Source organism: Benincasa hispida, chromosome 7, assembly GCF_009727055.1.
Source record: "Benincasa hispida cultivar B227 chromosome 7, ASM972705v1, whole genome shotgun sequence".
Lineage (NCBI taxonomy): Eukaryota > Viridiplantae > Streptophyta > Magnoliopsida > Cucurbitales > Cucurbitaceae > Benincasa > Benincasa hispida.
In genome coordinates, this window is record NC_052355.1 from 6,958,874 (window position 1) to 6,979,242 (window position 20,369).

Here is a 20,369-nt window from a genome sequence, read left to right on the forward strand (position 1 = left end):
AAAAGGGGAAGGACCCCATTCGATAGCTCCAGCTTCAAACAAAAGAGGAAAGTGGTCGGAAATTGGTCTAGCTTGCCTTGAAACTCTTGAGTTTTCAAAAAGATCATCACAAGTCTGTCAATGAGCGACCTTGAGACTATTTCTCCTTCTAGTGACCAAGAGAATCTTCCATTTGACATAGGAATTTCAAGTAGATTTGCATTTCTAATGAAGTTGTTAAATTGTCTAATTTCTCTAGTTGCTCTTCCCATTGGAAATCTTTCTTGTCTTCTTCGGATACAGTTAAAATCCCCACTAATACACCAAGCATCTTCACATCTTTCTGCTAATGAGGTTAATTCATACCACAAATTTCTTCTCTCCCTGTGATTGTTTGGACCGTAAACATTTGATATCCAGCATACTTTCTTACAAATGGTATTGCATTTTAGAGTTGATGAGAATTTTGCCTTGATAACCTCCAAAACTGAAATCTTGCTTTCATCCCACAAAGATAGGATGCCTCCTGATCTACCTTGTGCTTCCACAAAAGCCCAACCCACCTCCTTTGAACTCCATAGACTTTTTATGAATGGAGGTCGAAGCTGTCCTTTTTTGATTCTTGAAGTAGAACAATATCTGGATTAACTTTTTTCAGGAATTTCTTTATAACCAATCTTTTTGTTTTATCGCCAAGGCCTCTAATATTCCATGAGATGATCTTCATTTACGGATTTTGGTTCAGAAAATGAGCAGAAAAGGCAGTAATCCAATCCTGATTATGACAGGACAATATCACAAATTTCCAAAAAAGAATTGAGTTCCCAAGGCAAGTCAGAAAGGGTTGGAGGGATTATAGATTCTGACTCTTGTAACTCTTCATTTTGAAAAAGAAGATTTAGGTTCATTACAGCTTCGTCTTGATCTTCATTACCCTTGATTTTGATTTTGTGCTCCTCAAAATCTAAATCTTCACTGCTGACACTGACTATTGAGACTTCATCAAGGCCTTGTGAGAGTCTTTTTGACTCGGAGAAAGGAGATCCTTGCACGGAAGGGAAAGAAGGATCTAAGTTTTTGATCAACTGAGGAGTGATTGAAGAAGGATTAAGGAGAGAAGCTACCGACCTTTCTGTCTTGTCAAAAGGGATTTGTACCCTGGCGCAACAATCTTCCAAAAGATCTGAATTTGCAACTAGAGATCATGATTTAACAGAGGAACTTCTTCTTTCGAAGTATTTGGGAAATGGTTTGAGGAGGTGTGAGCTTCGGCCAGAGTATGCATCTGATTCAGCTACCAAATTCTTCAAGGACTTTTCAACTTCCGGGGAGGTAAACTGATCAGGGGGAGACTCTTTTCTTCTGTCTTTAAGGCAGGTGTCTCTTCGGCATCTTCTGAACAAAATGTAACTTTTACTTGAAAGTGGTGTTTCGAATTCCGCGGCTTTTCAAAAGAAGTCTTCTTTACCGCCGAGTTGGGAATCGGCAAGTCCATTTGGCAAGAAGAGCAGAGTTTTAATGTTTAAAATTTCCAACGGCAAGACCACCCAATAATTGAGGGCGCTGAGAAACCATCCAACTCACATTATGTAAGCCACCATCACCACGATCTTTCCAAAAGAATTTTCTAACCAACTTAGTATCAAGGCAACCAATAATAGAGGAGGGGGCTTGAAACAAAGACAAATAATAAGTTGGAAAGGCTAGAGAGAGTGGCTTGAATGAGAGTGTGATAGCCCCCTTCCGATATATAAGCATATTTCCAATTATGGAACTTATGCTGAACTCTCAACCACGGGCTGCCAAAACAAAACAGACTTAGAATTGTCACCCAAAGGAAGTTCTAAATAAGATGCAGGCCAGAAACCTCTTTTGCAACAAAAAGAACGCAGCAACCAATCAAAATCAGAGTCTAAAACATGAATCCCAAGGAGCTCACTCTTAGCAAGATTGATTTTAAGCCTCGAAACACATTAAAAAATGTGGCCAATGTGAAACAAGTTCTGTAAGGCAGATCTCTCGGCAGTTGAGAACAATAAGGTGTTGTCAGCAAACTGTAAGTGAGTCAGAGAAAAATCCAAATGACCAATAGGATGAGCAACAGTAAGACCCAATGCAAAATTGTGGTCAAGAAGACGACTCAGACAATCAGTAACTAATATAAATAAGAATGGAGAGAAAGGGTTCCCTATCTTATGCCATGTGAAGGAATAATCTTGCCATGAGGGCGGCCATTAACAATGATGGAATAATTCACACTAGTTATGTAACCTCTGATCCAAGTGCGCCAATGATAACCAAATCCTTTTATCTGAAGAATAGAACCAAGAAAATACCAATCAACCGTATCAAAGGCTTTCTCAAGGTCCAAGTTTAAAACAAACTTGGTTTATTCCTCAATGTCCAATCATCAACAAGCTCATTAACCATCAAAGAGGCATCAAGACTCTATCTGCTAGCCACAAAAGCAAGCTGCTTAGCAGCAATGGTGAATGAAGAACCTTCTTCAGACGATTTGATAAAACACGGGCAATAATCTTGTAAGCACATTGAATAAGACTAATAGGTCAATAGTCAGAAATAGATCTCAAGTCAACCTTCTTGAGAATTAGACAGATATAAGTCTCATTTAGCTTCACATTAATAACCTCAGGCATATAAAAATCATTAATAACATCATATCAAATTTAAGGGTAGTCTAGAAAAACCTGAAAAACTCAGCTGTAAAACCATCTGGTCCAGGGGATTTACTAACACCAAAGGAGGAAACAATAGCAAAAACCTCTTCTTCAATAAAAGGACGCTCAAGATCCATGACTTGAGGGGAAGAAATAGGATTCCACTCAAGATTAGTTGGAAGAAAACGTTGACCCATGTCTTTTGTGAAGAGAGGTGAATAAAGTGACAAAAATTTGGTATCCATATCATGAGAAGTCAAAAGACTATTGCCATACCTGGAGAGAATTTCTATAATGGACGACTTACTGCAGCAGGCAGCAACAATTCTGTGGAAAAATCAGGTATTTTCATCACCCTCAAGAAGCCATTTCAGCTTACAATGCTGCTGCCAATTAATGTGATCTTGAATGGTCAAGTTTTCAATCTGTTCACGAAGCAGGCGACGTCGTATTAGTTGATCCTCATTAAGAGCACCTTTATCTTCCAGATCATCTAAATTGGTTAACTGGAGACAAGAGAAGGAAGATTATAAACAGCACTATGCTGAGCATTATTCCAATCACGAATAATATTTTTCAAACCCTAAAGCTTCAACATAAAACCATGGCCCAACCAGCCATCAATAGATAGATGGGAATTCCACCAATTCTCGACCAAGGAATGGAAAGAAGACACCTGTATAGCCAAGAGTTCTCAAATCTAAAGGGACAAGGGCCCCAATCAATATTGCTAGAAGATAAGACCAATGGGAAATGATCAGATATGATGTGATCCAATCGCTTGAGAGTAACTGTTCCAAATTTACAAAGACAATTCTCAGTAAGCAAAAACCGATCAAGAAGAGAGATATTGTATAGGACCAGAGCTCGACCACGTAAAGCAACCATTCGACAAAGGAATATCCCGTAATTGATAATCAGATATCCATTGATTGAAGGTATGCATACTAGAGGAAATTGTTCTGTCATGTGATTTTTCCCAAGATCATCTAGTGATATTGAAGTCACCACCACCAATTGTCACCTCCCAAACCAGCTAAATGGTCAAGTTCTTGCCAAAAATCAGCTCGAAAAGCATTACCAGGGGGCTATAAATTGTCGAAAGCCAAAAAGAAAAACCATCAGTCAGTGATACATGAATTGAAATGGAAAAGTGGCCCTGTATAACCTCGAGGATTGAGAAATCAGGCTCACTCCATAAAATAAGAATACTCCTTAACATATCAATAGCATCCAAAGCAGTCCAGCCAATAAAGGAAGAGCTCCATATGGATTTATAATCGATGATGAATCAACAGATGACAATTTTGTCTCTTGTAGGAGGGCAATACCAGGGTTATGTTGTTGAATAAGCTTCCTAACCAAAGCACGCTTCCGCCAAGAATTAAGACTACGGACATTCCAAGTGAATCTCATGGATTCTCAGATGATCCCTCCCTAATAACCAAGGTGGCAGGTTTATCGTAGTGGATTGAAGAAAAAAGGCCTTGTAATTCCCTTTGAAGCTTGGGTTTTTTGCTAGTAGTATGCGTGATTCTTTTGTTTTTGGGATTAAGAGGAGAGAGAGAAGGAATAGCCATAACACAAAAACCATGTAAGGACAATAAAGAAGCCAAGTCATGAAGACTAATGGGTAAGGAGGGTGGAGAAGATGACGATGGTTGATTAATTGGGTGAAGGACATTTAATGGGGAGTCGGAACCATGGTTAACCAGGGAGGTAGATGGGGAATTTTGATTGGGCCTCAAGTTTGGTGGAAGAAGGGGAAGAGAGTGAATTGGCAAATGGTTGGCATCACCCAGTTGATCGCCAAAAATGGCCATATCAAGGGCTAAGCGATGAATTCATCTTTCTTGGTGGGGCTGGAAAGATAACCCTTTGTATCAGAACCGGTAAGGAAAGTTTGGTTTGTTGGCTGGGGTGGAGTTTAGAAAACTAGCGTGTAAAGTGGTGGGGCCCTCACGGAAAGTGACTGCGGAGAGAGAAGGTTATGAAAAAGAGGGTGAGGCCAAGTTGGAAGGGCTGGTATGCTGGTTTTGGAAACTAAAAGATGAGGTTGACTTGGGTGAAGTAATGTGGCTAGGGTTTGCGGCTGAAGTGGGGGAAGGTAAAGGTTCAGATGGTGGGCCAACAAATTGGTCATTTAAGGAAAGGGAGGGAGGAAGATTTATATTCTCCATATTCATAGGAGATTCGGTCAAAGGAGGAAGATTTATATTCTCCATAATTATAGGAGATTCGGTCAAAGGATCAAGATATGGGGAGAAAGAGGGAGAGATCGATTGTTTGAATTCAAAAGCTATTGACTTGCCTTTTTCACTTAGACGAGAATCAATTAGATCCACTTTTTCAGCAACCCCTTTAATGCTATTTCCTTGTGGAGAGAGAGAAACATAACCCTGAAATCCGGCACCGACAGGTTAAATTCTCGCTAGAGTTTCATCGGCAGCCAACTCTTTGGGTTGACTAATTTCATATGGAATAAATCCTCGCTTGTTTTCCTTGATCTTCAGGCGAGCAAAAGAAAGAACCAAGCCACGTTCAGTTTGATTTGAAGGTTGTACAAATCTGCCACACATATCACCAATGTACCTAAAGATGGCTTCGATCCAGTGAGTAATTGGGAGATGAAACACATCAATCTAGCCTCCACATGATGCAACCATTTGTTGTTGGAAAGATAAGGGTACGTATGGAGAGATAAACTTAAGTTTCAAAGGACCGATGGTAGTCCAATCCGAGTTGGCACATGGTTTTTGAGAAATATCCAAGCTACAAACGTGCAGCAGAGCTTTGACATCAGAGATGGGATTGATAGTACAACGAGGTGATAGATAAGATTGGAGAGAGTCTCGGATAGCCAATCATGAATCAGTAATTGCAAACCGTTGAATCACCATAGCTTGCCAATCGAACTGTGGTAGCAAAGGGGTTGGAGAGACATGTAAAGCACCAGGATTTGATGGGGGAATGTCATTATTGGTCATGGAGAGGGGGATGTTTCTTGTTTGAACAGTTGCTTTGTAAGTTTGCGTGGTAGTATTGATTGTTGCCTTGATCATTGATTTAGGTTTCCCAGGATATCCCAAAACCAAGGCAAAGAAAACCAACCATCCTCTTTTGTCTTCCATAACAGGGATGAGGATTATGGAGCGACAGCCAAATTGCTCTAATAGGGTAAGCTTGGTAAAAAATCCATATTTATTGCTATGTTTTTCAAACCAAAGAGTAACACCATCATCAATCACTTTCTAAAGTATTTCTGGATGTAGGATCCTTGAACAAAGATTGGAAAGAGGAGGCTAACCATTCAAGCGATTTCCACGAGATAAAGACAAAGTGTATGTTGGATTGGCTTTGTTCCGAGAGCTTGCAATGCTTTCCGTTAATCGGAACAATCGGTGTTAGAGAAAATTTTCCGATCAATATGTGTATCAACCGGATGATGGATGAAGAAGGGGTAATCGGTGGAGGCTGGGGCATGGTGGTCGAGGCTAGAAAATGAAAGTTCTAAGGTGTGGAGGGAAGAGGAGAGAGGAGAGAGGAGATAGCATTTTTCAGATATTTTTGTGCCACACTTCCTCTTCTTGGTCACTTGTTTTCCGCAAGCTTCTTAAGGAAGAAGAGATTTGAGAGTTTCAAAGTCTTCTCGGCTTGATCTCAAGAAAGCAAGTAGTAGACAGCGCTGATAGAAGGCTTTGGCCTTTAGAATCCAGTGGGGTTTTCTCGATTAAATCACTTGTTAAGCACTTAGCATTGCCATCCCCCATTGACAACGAGTGGGAGAGAGCACTTTGGAAATCCAAGAGTCCACAATGGGTGAATATCACAGTTTGGATAATGATTTATGGTGTTTTGAACTGTTTGGAAGTCATGCAAAAAAAACTTCCATCTCACCACTTATCTCCCTCAATATGCCCCTTATGTTCAGCAGCCAGTGAACATCTACAGCATTTATTTTTGAATTGTTCTCATGCGAACAGATGCTGGCAAAAATTATTTGGCATATTCAGTTTGAGTTGGGCATTTGGTAGCTCTTTTCAAGAAAACGTCTTACAAGTTTTGATAGGTCTGCTGCTGGATAAAGGTTCTCAATTACTATGGTTCAATGCTGTAAAAGCACTTCTAGCAGAGTTGTAGTTTGAAAGAAACCAAAGAGTCTTCCATAAAAGGGCATCTACTTGGTTGGATGAGTTTAAAGCAGCTAGACTCAATGCATCTCACTGGTGTGCCTTGTCCAAGACCTTTGCAGATTTCTCGGTGCAAGATATAGTTCTTAATTGGAGAGCATTCATTCAGCCAACCTTTTTAATTCTCAGTTCTGTTCTAAGCTATTATGAACTAATTGAGTTTTTGGGTTGTTTTGTGTATCGAGTATTTCTCCCCGATTGTAAGCTTTTTACTATGTGATTCTTGCTGTTTGGTTTTCAATTTTATATTATGGATAGTTGGAATGGATATGAAGAAGGCGCTATGGAGTGTCAACCTAGTTGAGATGTTCGGGTGCGCCTATTGATCCTTTGGCATTTTTGTTCTTTGTATAAATATCTCGTATTTTGAGCATTAATCTCATTTCATTACATTTTGAGGCTTATTTCCATTTCAAAAAATAAGACTTTCAATGATTGATTCCTATCACTGCAATACAACCATGTCCATACTTTTTGCTGTTTCCTAATGTGTATCCTTCTAATCATTGTAACTTGATATAAATATAGGAACTCGTATATGAGCTTTTATTTTTCTGTAAGGAGACAATCGTTGAAAAGTAGATATAATTAAAGTAAGCTAACTAAATTTTAAAACAATTCGAGAAAACCACTCACTCTATGGTTGTTATATACTCTTCGAAGAATAAATAAATAAATATTGATTTTCTATTATTTTTATTCTTTTACACCACCAAATCCATGATTAATGGAAGCCCTTACTCAGGAACCCACCCTATATGCATGACATCAGTTTTCCAAACTTTTTATATCTGTTTAACGTTAGAGAAAAAAGCAACAAAGGACTACAACAACAGACCACTCCGCAGTCTTCAGAAACTTGAAGCTCCTTAAAACCACTTCGAGCACCCGTCTCCAAGTCAAAAAGCGGTACTTTTGTTCTACGACCATTTCTCATGTCATCGATATTCTGAAAATGCAGAATAGAAATAAAAAGCATAAGACAACTACCAAAATTATTTGTGACCATATTCTCTTTCATATGTAATTTTAGTCATGCCTAACTCATATAATGCTCTTCCTCAAGAAACCTCAGTGAGGTTTTTCTTTTCTAGCCATTAGTAATTTATTCAATCTTTGAAAGATGCATTTGAGGAAGGATAAAAATGTCAGCTTCACAAAAGGGCTACAAATCTCTGGCTGTTTAAAAGGTGTAAGTAGGAATAAAATGAGCATTCTGAACAAAAGCTGAAAACACACGCATCTTCAACCTTGGATAGCAGCGACAGATCAAGTGTGCTGAAATCATCATACTTGAAATCCTTCACTTGCTCTGATTTGTAATAACTTTCAAGCGAAATTACTTCACATCCAACAATATTAGCCATTTTATGAGCTAAACTAGTCTTCCCTGATCCACTTGGACCACCTGCGACAGTAGAATCTGGAATCAATAGTAGTTGAAAATCTTATAGAAAGTATAAGATTTGATAGTAACTCATGCTCTATGAAAAGAATATAACCTAAAATCTGGGTTATTTCTCAACAACTGAGAACAAGCTGTGACCTATGGGCGGCAAGTATTGCCAACAAAAGAAGTTTAGTCAGCATAAGATTTGATTAGTTAGTTAATTATATGAGATGGTTAGCATTTACCTAATATTGCTAGATAAAGGGGCAGTGAAGGGTAATATTTATGTTTAGAACATGAGGATAGCTTCCTCGAAAAGCTATCAACCTCGTTTTTGGATCAATTCACTCTTTTGAGTTTCTATTGCAAGGTGGTCACTGGCAATACACTTGGCAGTTTATTGTGTTTTCAAGCAAAAGGTAGCTGAGTTTGTGTCTTTTAGAGAAATTTCACATCAATTCCTTTTTTCTTTCCTTTTAATGATAAACAATTTTCATTGATGTATGAACTTTACAAAACAGAAGGCAAAGCCCAAACTGAAGGAGTTGCAAAAAATTTTTCCAACTGATCAAAAGAGGAGAGATTAAATGAGCTGAAAAGGATGTGCATTTACACCAAGAGATGGCAATTAGCAAGCTAGATATAATTTGTTAAAAAAGGCTGTCTATGGAACTTTCCTTCTCTTTGAGGAGGCGGTTGTTTGGTTGTTTCATTTCTTCCATGTTGTCCACAAGAAATCCCTAATGAGATGCATCCAAAGATTCTTTCTCCTATTTGTGCGAATGGCCCATGAGAGTGGAGCTAAGGAGGCTGATATTACACTAGGATAATAGGTTAATTGGGTAATTGGGTAATATTATAGGTTAATTCCCTTTTTACCCAAACTTGTAATAATAGTCTATAATAGGAGTCTTCCCCTCTTATATGAAACAAATATTATCACTTCAATAAAAGATGCACAAGATTGATTCTTGTAAGTTTTTCTTTGAGAATACTTAGGCTACATCAGAGGACTTGTGATCCAGCAAAAGGCAGTAGTAATCTCCTTCCAAAATCAGTCGGCAACTAGGAAATTGATGAACAGATGATCTGAGATTCATGAGTTCTTGTAAAAATAGTGAAAGTGTGTGGAGACAATGAAATTTGAGGTAGACTGTGCTGCATTTTGTCAACAAGTGTTGATGGAATTGTATCTGAGCTCCCAAAGGAAAATCTTGGTTTTCTTCTAGTAGAATCTGTGCAAATTGCTTCGTTAAGGGGGTGCCGTGTTGGATCTAGGTTATGGTGTATGTCAGTCAGAAAGCGATTTGGTGGAGAAAATTCCTTTCCAATCAATTTTCCAAGATCATTTATCCCTGGATGGAGATAGATAGAAGCCAAAAGGTCCTGAGCATGAACCCTTCTTCAATTTCATCCTCGGTAGGATTTCTTCTCAGTCTAAGATTCCACCTTTGATGATGATCTGCAAGAGTCCTTTATAGAGACAAGGAGAAGATATGGGAAAAGGAGACTGCCAGCTAATCATCTATCAAGCATCAATCAAACCAAAAAGATGTGTTTTGCCCCATCCAGTATAACTCTCTTTCTAATGAAATTTTGCTGCCGTAAAATGGATTTCCAAGGTCCCTTCATGGTGTTTAGAAGTCTGTCATGTGACCATGGATTGAATTTGGATTTGCCCAATTTTTCATTGATCACTTGTCTCCATAAGGCATTCTCTCCATGGTAATATCTCCATATCCATTTTGATAGTAGTGCACTGTTCTTAACTTTCATTCTCCGTATTTCAAGGCCCCCATGTATGATGGATCTAGTGACTTTTCCCGCTGTACAAGGTGTGATTGGATAAGGTAGGTCCCCCTTTCCAAAGGAAGTTACATATAGTCTCTTAATATATATATATTTTTTTAAACAGAAACAAGACTTCTTCATTGATATAATGAAATGAGTCAAAAGCTCATAGTACAATGAAACATACCAAGAAAGAATACATAGAAAGAACAAAAACAAATACAGAGGACTAAACCTTAGAGGCAAATGAGGCTAAACAAAAAGGAAACAACCAAGGAACATATTTTTCCAAACAACAAACTCTGGCAATGAACGAAGCTTGAAAACTTAAGTGACAAAGAACTTTGAAAGCAATTGAAAGCAGATGAAGCTAGAAGCTGAACTCTAAACCAGATTGACTAAAAATCTGCCAATGAAGAAGCCTCCCCATAAACAGAGCCAACCAAACTTCTTGGGCAACCATGTACAAAAGAACAAGAGTCTTGAAAAGAAGCAACCAAGGACTTTGACAGGCATCACAAGGATAAAACAATCAAACAAGCAACAACAGACTGGACCCTCCAAACTGAAGCTTCCAGAAAGATGTGATAAATCCTCTCGGACTAGCCTTCTTAGAGAGAATAAAACTTGGAGAAGCTTCCAAGATCACAATAATTTTCAAACAACATAAAGACACCCACGAATTAGAAAGACCTCCAAGACCTCTCGTGTTCCACGTCAGGAACTTTATAGAAGAGAAAACAAGATAGCAACCCCAAAAATCTCACAAACAGCTATAACCAAAGCTCAGCTGAGAACGATACTACGAGCATCAATTATTGAATGTTGATGCTTGGGAATATCTTCCTCATTGAGAGGAGTCAATAAAGAAACTTCAGCCTTACCAATCGACTAAGCTTCCTCCGGTTGAAATAATTGACAAATATCGTTACCAAACTCATCAATTGTCTCTTCCTCATCTCGTATTTCTCAGTTTCAGGATTTTCAAGCTCTTCACTACTAGCACTTACTATTGATTCTTCGTCTGATTCTAGCTTTTTATGATGAGAGTAGCTTGGAAGACTAGCCAGGAGACCTCTCCCAAAATTAATGTTTGAACCGGGAATTTTAAAGTCAAAATGAAGAAAAGAAGGATGATTCGAGGAAGAATTTTCAGACTTTTCAGGTATAAGCCCGGGGATTTGACTAAACCCTAAACCCTAAACCCTAAACCCTAAACCCAAAATGCTTGAGAAAATATGAACGTTTCTTTGGTTCCACCGGTCGAGAGACACATGCAGGGAAAGAAAGATCAACATTACTTTTGCAATGACGCAATGGAGAGGGGGCTAATGTTTGATGAGGGCTACCACAGCTTGTAATTCCAGGGGAGAGAAAATTAGCACAATCACTTACTGCATTTTCACTAAAGTAGGAAACAAGAGCTTTACCCCAATAGCTTTATCCTTTAAGAGCGAACCTTCTTTGGTTAGGGATACAGACGAACATGAGACAGCTTCAGGCAAGGAACAACTAGGACGGCGGCTTTCTTGGCGACAAAGACTATTTGAAATTCTTTCGAAGGGATATCAGCGGTCTTTATTTGGCTAACAGTTGTATCACCAATGGCTTTCTCACTCTTCAAGAAATGTTGCTCCGCATTCACATCAGATGTAGATGAATTCCTGATTATCTTCTCCAACGACCATGGAAAGGAATCTGAGTCAAATGAATCCAAATGACCAACTTCCATTGGCTTATGCATCTTGAGCTTACCCCCTTTTATGCCGGAAGCTAATGAATTTCTTGAAAAATTCAAGGACAACCCTTTATGCTGGAAGCTAATGAATTTCTTGAAAAATTCAAGGACAACCGAGAAGGTAACAGCAAATCCAAATAATGATCTAAAGATTCAAACTCTGTTCCTTCAACTTGTTGACTTCCAAATCCTCCACGAAAGACATACCAGAATCATGCCATATGCAAAAGTAGAATCCAATCACGTTACAACTTTTCACTTCCATGCTTTACGATAGATCAATTTACGAACAAGATGATCAGAAAGAGAGGGTGCTGGCCGGAGCTACTGATCAGGGAAGGGAGAAGGGAGAAAGGAGGGGGAGAGTGGAGAGAGGAGAGAGCATCAATACCATGGCCAACATAGCTTTATAGTCTCTTAATAATCAAAGCAACCTTTGTTGGGTGGGAAGGTTTGATAAAGTGGCTTGGGCTGCTCCATTCGGGAGCTCTTTAAAAGATGAAACAAAACCAAAAGGGTATCAAGAACCACGTTATCAAAGGATGAAAAGAGAATGGTATCATTGGTAAAATGCGAAGGGTGGATCTGAAACTATTCTTTACCAATCTTGATACCCTTGATGAACTTATTCAAATTCACACTTACCATCATTCTACTAAATTAGCCCAAGCCGACAATAAAAAGGAAAGGTGTGAAACCGTGCGAATTGCTAATATTTGTGGTATCTTGAAAAACGTGATGCAGAATTTGAAACAATTTTCAAGAAGATGACAAGAATTCGATAAGGCTAGAATCGCAAATATTAAGAGTAACCCTCATGAAATTCAAGAACTCATTCGAAGCTGTGAAACCGTGTGAGCAACGAATGAAACAAAAAATCTAGAAGATTCGAGACTAAGTGTGAAGCAGTGGTAAGCAACACATTGAGATTCCAGAATCAAGTGTGAAGGACACTGTGGGCAGCGAAGAAGAAAATTAATGGAAAAGGAATTGGTGTATTGATGAAATCGTGAGCAAGAAACAAGAAGGTCAGATGATGGCGCTTGCAGTCCTTGGTGAAGCAACAGAAGAAAAGTTGTGATCCAAGGTGGTTGTGCTATTGCTTGCAAAGAATAAGAAGATGGGAAGGAAGAATATACGACCATTTTCAACCCAATACCCATCCAACCTGACCCAACTTGTTTTGGTATTTTTTTCAACCCGCAATCTACACATTCTAACTTCAGTTGGGTTATGTTTTGGCCCCATGACCTGTGCAATTTGACCCCACTTCAGTTGTCTTCGTTTTTTTCCATTAATCCAACCATGGCCGATTACAAACCAATAAAGCCCATTCTTTTTACACAATTAACTCAACCCATTTTACAAAAGGTTAAATTCTTTCTTTGGGAAGTTAGTCACAATGCCATCAATACATGTGACAGGATACAGAAACGGCTCCCACACAAGGCCCTATCTCCTCATTGTTGCCTCTTGTGCAAGTCTGGACATGAATCAACTAGTCACCTACTCGTCCATTGTCACTTTGCACAGAGATTTTGGAAAGAGATATTCTCATCCTTTGGTTGGTACATTGCTCTCCCAAAGTGATCTATCCTACACTCTCACTGGTCATCCTTTTTATCAAAAACAAGAAGCTCATCTGGATCACCTGATTTGTGCTTTCTTATGGATTACTTGGAAGGAAAGGAACAATCGTCTTTTCAATGACAAGGGAAGCTCTTTTGATAATTTTTTGGAACTCATTATCTTTCATCCTGTGAGTCGATGTAAATGTACTCCTTTTAATTCATGCACCCTTTCTTCCCTTTTGACCAATTGGAGATCGCTTTTGTAACTCAATTGGCTTGGGCTTTGGCCCATTTTTGTAAATTTCATACATCAATGAATTTTTTTTTTATTTCTTTTTATAAAATAAAAAAAGAGAGAGAACTCAACCTTTTTCAACTTTGGACATATAAAAGCTTCTCCGGTTAAGTCATTTTTTTTTTAACATTTTATAATGGATTTTGATGTCTGAGGATGTTTTTTTGTTATTTTTATATAATATTCATTTTTGATAGTTCTCTTCAATGCTACAAGCATTTTGAAGTTGCAAGGACCAATACCTCTTCTTGGTGTTCTCTTTCTAAATTATATGTTAATTTTTCTATTCAAGATATATATATGAATTGGAATGCTTTTCATTTTCTCTATTTAGTTTTTCTCTGGATGTCTTGAACTTTTTTGTTTCATTGTCATTGTATTTTGCGCAATAGTCCCTTTTCATCATATTCTTTTAAAAAAATATATTCATTTTCTTTTTAAAACTCGAAGACATGTTTTTTGGGAGAAATAGAATGATATAGTAGGATTAAAGTCAATTAGGGTATCTTGGTTAAATTCTTAATTAATTAGGATTAAGATTAGTTTCCTTCAATGAATAGGATTGGGATTAAGATTAGTTTTCTTGATTGATTAGGATTAGGATTAATTTCCTTGATTAATTAAGTTTAGGATTAGTATGCTTTCCAATTCTCAATAAATAGAGGCATTGTCTTCTTGTATCGATAATTTTTTATTCATAATAAAAACTTTGATTTTATTCTTAGAGATTTATGTCCTTTTATCCTTTAGGCTATATCAGAGAACCTAATTATAATACAGAGATATGGCTCAATCTGTACGTAAAATAATGTGGATACAACAACTCTTGATTGAGTTAGGCTTCAATATTACAGTTCTAACCACATTGTGGTGTGACAATCAAGCTACTCTTCATATTGCATCCAACCTACTATTTCATGAGCAAACTAAACATATTGAGATTATCATTTTGTTCGTGAGAAAATACAAAAATGTTTAGTGTCTACTTAGTAGAAGACTAGAAAGTTGTTCAATATTACAATTCCACCAAGTTGTGGTGTGACAACCACGTTATTATTCATATTGCATCCAATTTAGTATTTCATGTGCGAACTAAACATATTGAAATTGTCATTTTGTTCGTGAGACAATACAAAAAGGTTTGGTGTTTACTAAATATGTGAAGACTGGAGAGAAATTAGGAGATATTTTCACGAAGGTTTTAAATGGAGTTCAAATTGATCACCTTTTGTAACAAGTTGGGCAAGATGAACATGTATGCTTCAGCTTGAGGAGTGTTACAGTATATATGTGTAACTATAGGAGCTTATTAGTCTTTTGTCATTTATTGTAATTTTACTATTCTTAGTCTAAGTCTTTCATGTATGCCTATACGTATGGAACTCTAATGTTTAGAACGAGTATGACTCTTCTGTATTTTGGTCTCATAATAACGAATGAGTCATTGGTGGATATTTATTACTGTGGTAGATGGTTAATTAGTTGGTAAGAGATTTAATAAGAAAGCACTCTACCCTTCCTGTCCTCTCTAGCAGGGACAACGATTTAAAACCACCCAAATGCTGTCAAATTTGGCTACTTCTGCGAAGAATCCCTTCTGATTATCTTCTCCACCATCTGAACTTTCAATCTGAATTCTTGGGCATATAGTTGATCAAGGGTGTGTGCTAAAGTTCTACGAAACAATCGATCAACCAAAGTATGGAGCTTAGGATAGAGATGAAGTACGGTTTTTCATCATTTCTGTGAGTTTTGTTTCCTTGGTATGTGGTTGGTTTCAATGGAATATTGTTTCCGCTCTATTGTAGAAAAGAAAGGGTTTGTTTGGATGCTCAAGGTGGTTGAGGTCGAGGCTGGGGAAGGAGGGTGGGGAGAGAAAGGGGACATGGTGTCCTACCCAAAGGTAGTATCTTGAGTTTCACATATATTTCAAAAATCCAATAGGCGCTATAGCATGGTAACTCATCACTACTTAAAAGTAGAAATACAACCATACTCAGAAAAATTTCCTCATGAAGCCCAAACATTTAAAGGGGACGGTGAAAGATATGCGAAGATAGCAAACATGTCATACCAATTCCAACAATAATAGGAAGACCTTTGTTCTCCAATAACGCCTGAAACAAGAACAAACCTGCACTTACTACGGAGAATTATATGAAGAGTGCTCAACTGTTCTCTATCAACTCACATAGCATTACTACCTGAATCGCTTGAACAGCTAAAAGCAAACCTCTGTCAAGGTCACATGAATCCGGCATTGGAGCAAGCCTCAAAGAGTCCCTGAAAGAGGCGGGATCTGTGGTTGCTTCATGAGAGTAATCTAAACATGTAACATTCTAATAGATCACACATATAAAATTGGTTATATAAATGTTAAAGAAATATACCAGTCGCTAAACTATCAGACTGAGGTGGGCTAATAAATTGCCACGTTGCAACTACTGGTTCCATTTGAGATTTTGTTGGAGATCGGGTCCACGGCTGAGAAAGATCCTCAAGTCGAGAAACAGGATTTGAAGCAACACGGATAGGCCTGGGAGCAATGATAACCTTTTCTTGGTTACTAGCCAGAGATGTATTTGGTAGAAGTGGAGGTGTATTTAATCGTGGTACACCTGCAGGTGAGGTTAGTAAACAACAAACCAAAATTTAGAAAATTACAAGAAACACTAGATTCTAAAGGGATGAACAAGTACCAAGCCTATAGAAAAAAAAAAAAAAAAAAAAAAAAAAAAAAAANAAAAAAAAAAAAAGAGAAATCAGAGAGATAAATCTGAAAATGAAAGTGAGGGAGGAGAAGGAAAGAAGAAAGAAAAGCCACCCCAAAAAATCAGAGAAAGCAAGATAAATCTGAAAATGAAAGACAGGGAGGAGAGGTAAAGAAGAAAGAAAAGGACATCAGAGCAAGGAATACTAGAGTCCAAAGTTGAAGCGTCATCCAACCTTTTCTTTCAAGAATCATCTCCAGATAAGACTTTGTAATCCAAGATGCTCTGATACCCATCCTCAACACTTCTTCTCCAACTGTCTAAAAAGGAAAGGAGAAAACAAAGGAGCAGGGATGAAATGAAAAACATGTTCAACATCATTGAACAAGTACAACTTGCCACTTCTAATCCTTCATAGAGCAGTTCACGCAAAAGAAAGTCAATAAATGTAGCAAGAAATATTTTACCATGAAAAAGGAATGACATAGATGCAATAGCTAGCAAATACATTCTTCAACTTCAAGAAAATTAGAAAATAGGTATTCGAGGAATGAAGACTAGAGTGAAAACTGAAATCATCAACCGAAACCAAAAATAACTATTTCCAAATGAAAAGAACAGAAGTGGGAAAAGAAATTGTAAGAAAGGTAATTTGGGATAACAATTGGACATAGGCCTGGAAAGGATGATATACCATGGAACGGAATCCCTTCCATCAAGAAAAAAACCACATTCTCACTAGGTCGAGTACCTCAAGAAGCAAATAAGTTTATGACGAGGATATAAACTCAACAATGAAAAATCTTAAATTTCATTTATGATATGAAACATACAAAAAGACTTGAATTTCATCTCAACATAAAAGACTAACACATATTAGAGAGACCATGGTCCTAATCTGAAAATTGTATGAACAGTCTCAAATCACAGGAAAACAAGGGGAACATACCAAAACTAATAGCCTTCAAGGAAAAATATATATAAGTTGAAGGATAAATCAGTGCCTACTTTTCTATTTGAGCTTCGAAGCACCATGAATGTCTCACCAAGAGAATCAATTGTTTCAAGTGACACAGAAACATTGCCCTTATTTACGAATATAGATGCCCTTTTATAACCAACCACCACTGTATAGCCCAAGTCCAGCAATCCACCTAAAGTCATCCGTCCAACCTGCTCCAAAGTAAGATAGAAAACAAGTAAAATCAACTGAAATTGGAATCCATCAATGGATAACAGAAAAATAATGTATCAAAAGATGATAACTTCTAAAACAAAGTCAACTAACATAATTTTAAAATAATGAAATGCTAAACCGTAAACACTATATGACACTAACTGACTAATATATAGGAAGGGCTCTGCATTTTACATGCTCATCCTCACAAGAAAGAAAAGAATTCTTTCGCAAAATTTTATTGGGGCCTTTTTGAGATCTACAACTCTCGAATATTCAATGAAAAGGAACCAGAGCCTCAATCTTTTCTTACATCTATTATTTACTCATCTCTCAACTGGTGCAACGCCATTTTGTTAAATTTTCCACACAATTGGTGTAAAGTGAGTTCGCCATTTCATAATTTTTTTCCTCACAATTGGTATAGAGTTCACCTTTTTGTAATTATCACTTTACAAATCCCATGACCAATTATAAAAGCTTTTTGAAATCCGTTAGATAGAACATCCCCTTTTGTAATTTATCATATCAATTAAATGTATGTGTCCTATAAAAAATAATAACAAAATAAACAAAAGGCTCCAAGGTTCAATAATTTTAAACCACACCATGAACATTTAGAAACCATACTCTCCTCAAGGTCAAACCTCCAACTCATTGCATAAAATGTCCCATCTAGGAAGTCCCCTGAAAATGTATTCCCTTTTTACCATAATTTTCTTTCTTTTTTTCTTTCTTTTTTTTATATCTGTGAGTGTCTAGGCTAGCATACGCACACCTCGACTAATATCACGGGACAACCCTTTTTTTTTTTACCATAATCAAAATTCCATATATAACTAATACAGAATACTTGCATTGTAGTTAAAACAAAAATGTCATGGCCACTAACAATTCCCAACAATATTAATGGACAAAAAGTAGCAGGAGTTTGCTAACTTCTATCAATTCCTACAGCAACAGTCTAGTGCTTCATCAGGAATTGATACGAACAATTTAGTGCTTCATCAAAATGGGGATTAGATATATTACCTCAAATTCAGCTTTAGGTCTGATAATAAAATTTTTGTCAACTATCCTCTGGTCACCAAGTGAGAGGTAGTACTTAATACCAGATTGTCGCACTTTAATCCAGTCATTTATACGTGCTTCTTCACTTGCAGATGGAGGCCTAAGATACATCTCAATAAAACTGAAATTTGAACAAAATTTATCACTGAGACCAACCTATATCGACAAGTAGATACTTGAAATAGTTTTACTGATTTACCTACTTGTCTGTATGCGTTTTATTTCCTTGAAAAGGATGGGCAGAATGTACATCTGGGAACTGTCAGAAAACAAGACATTTTAGTGCAAGAAAATAATTGAAATAGTTATCTACATGTGCTAACTATTACCCACATTGAGAGACTTCAAATCAAGACGAGGAAGTTTAATAACTCATAACAGTTTGTTATAGGGAAAAAGAAAAAACTCAGCATATCCTTTTCTAGGATATTAGAAAGTACGAAGAATTTATGAAGATTTTCTATTTTATAGGAAACCAACCAATTTCATTTATGATATGAAGTTAGAAAAATAACAATAATAATAAATAAATAAAAAGAAAGTATTTGTCTACTAGACTATTCAAAGTTCTACTGTTCATCACGACCCATAGATTAAAAAGAAGTTCTAAAAAACTCTATTAAATTGAAGCCGAAGGATCTTCCTTGACAAATGGGTGGCCAAACATGACATGGGGAAACCCTTTAAGCTATATGGAACAGCCACATGCCAGCTTAAGGAGGAGACGGGAGTAAGGACTAGAACCTACTTGCTACCATATGAGAAAAATGTTACCTTCCATAGACACTGGATCGTCTGGATTGATGGTGATAGCAAAAAGGAAAGTCTATCCTTCAAAAAAATCCCATTAAACCAGGGATCCTTCAAAAACAAAGTGCGTTTTCCATTGCCAACTTTAGTTTTCATATACTAACCCAATGACTTCTGAAACTCAAATTGCCTTTACTTTTGGTATGCCAAGGGGAATGGTTGATCCATGTATGCTAATAATCACTTTTCTCCAAGGAGGTTCTTGCATAAACCTCCAACCCCATTTAGTAAGGAGAGCCAAATTTCTATGTTTCAAAGCACTATACCAAGACTACCATGGGAATGGGATTTGGAAGCTAATTGCCAATGCGCCAAATGGTTAATCTTACTACCATCCTTTCCTCCCAAAAAAAAGAACTCCTTAATACCGCTCTAACTCCAAGCTATCAGAAGATGGCATTAAAAATAAGGACATGCAGTATAATGGAAAGTAATCAAATCACCCCTAAACTTTACTATGGAAATCGTTGCAATTTCACCTACAAACTTCTAATTGAAAAACATAAACCCAATTGACCACTTCGATAAAGTTTTCTGTCAGTTGGTCTCTTTCCGTTAGTTAGGCCTTATATTGGATGAGTTTAGCAGCAAAGATTTCTGCGAATGGAGGAGAGAAAGGCAGTGTAGTTAAATGAGAGGGAGAGGACGAACCAGGTATGAATTTCCCCCTTTTGCAATAAATTATGGATCGTTTTTCTACTGCAATTCTGATTTCAAATTGCAAAAAAAAGCTATCTCAGGAGTGGTTCTACTATGTTTTTAATCTATTCAAGTCACCGGATCCTTCTTATTTTACTATACATCATCAGATTTCCAGTGAATTTTCAAATTCTTTGATTTTTTCACTTAGTAGCCAATATTGAAACTGAATTGTGGGAACATTTAAGTTTACTTTTGTCTTCAACACTGGTGTTGCAACGAAACACTATTGCTAATCCTGCTATCCATCCATCTGGCACATTAAAATA

General features: G+C 37.2%; 1 protein-coding gene across 5 annotated transcripts in view; it reads right to left on the minus strand.

Annotated features, from left to right (window-relative positions):
- Nucleotides 1-20,369, minus strand: part of LOC120081560 (uridine-cytidine kinase C) — a 33,505-nt gene that overhangs the window by 9,748 nt on the left and 3,388 nt on the right. For 4 of the 5 annotated variants that reach the window (XM_039036549.1, XM_039036550.1, XM_039036551.1 and 1 more), the window contains 9 exons: nt 18,795-18,850; nt 18,553-18,712; nt 17,352-17,516; nt 16,579-16,663; nt 16,023-16,250; nt 15,837-15,931; nt 15,707-15,749; nt 8,098-8,255; nt 7,686-7,796 (listed from right to left, as the gene is read on the minus strand). In XM_039036549.1, the coding sequence (XP_038892477.1) occupies nt 7,686-7,796; nt 8,098-8,255; nt 15,707-15,749; nt 15,837-15,931; nt 16,023-16,250; nt 16,579-16,663; nt 17,352-17,516; nt 18,553-18,712; nt 18,795-18,850 (1,101 nt within the window). Of the gene's footprint in view, nt 1-7,685; nt 7,797-8,097; nt 8,256-15,706; nt 15,750-15,836; nt 15,932-16,022; nt 16,251-16,578; nt 16,664-17,351; nt 17,517-18,552; nt 18,713-18,794; nt 18,851-19,365; nt 20,280-20,369 lie in introns of those variants that run through there. The other variant, XM_039036554.1, reaches the window with a different exon arrangement.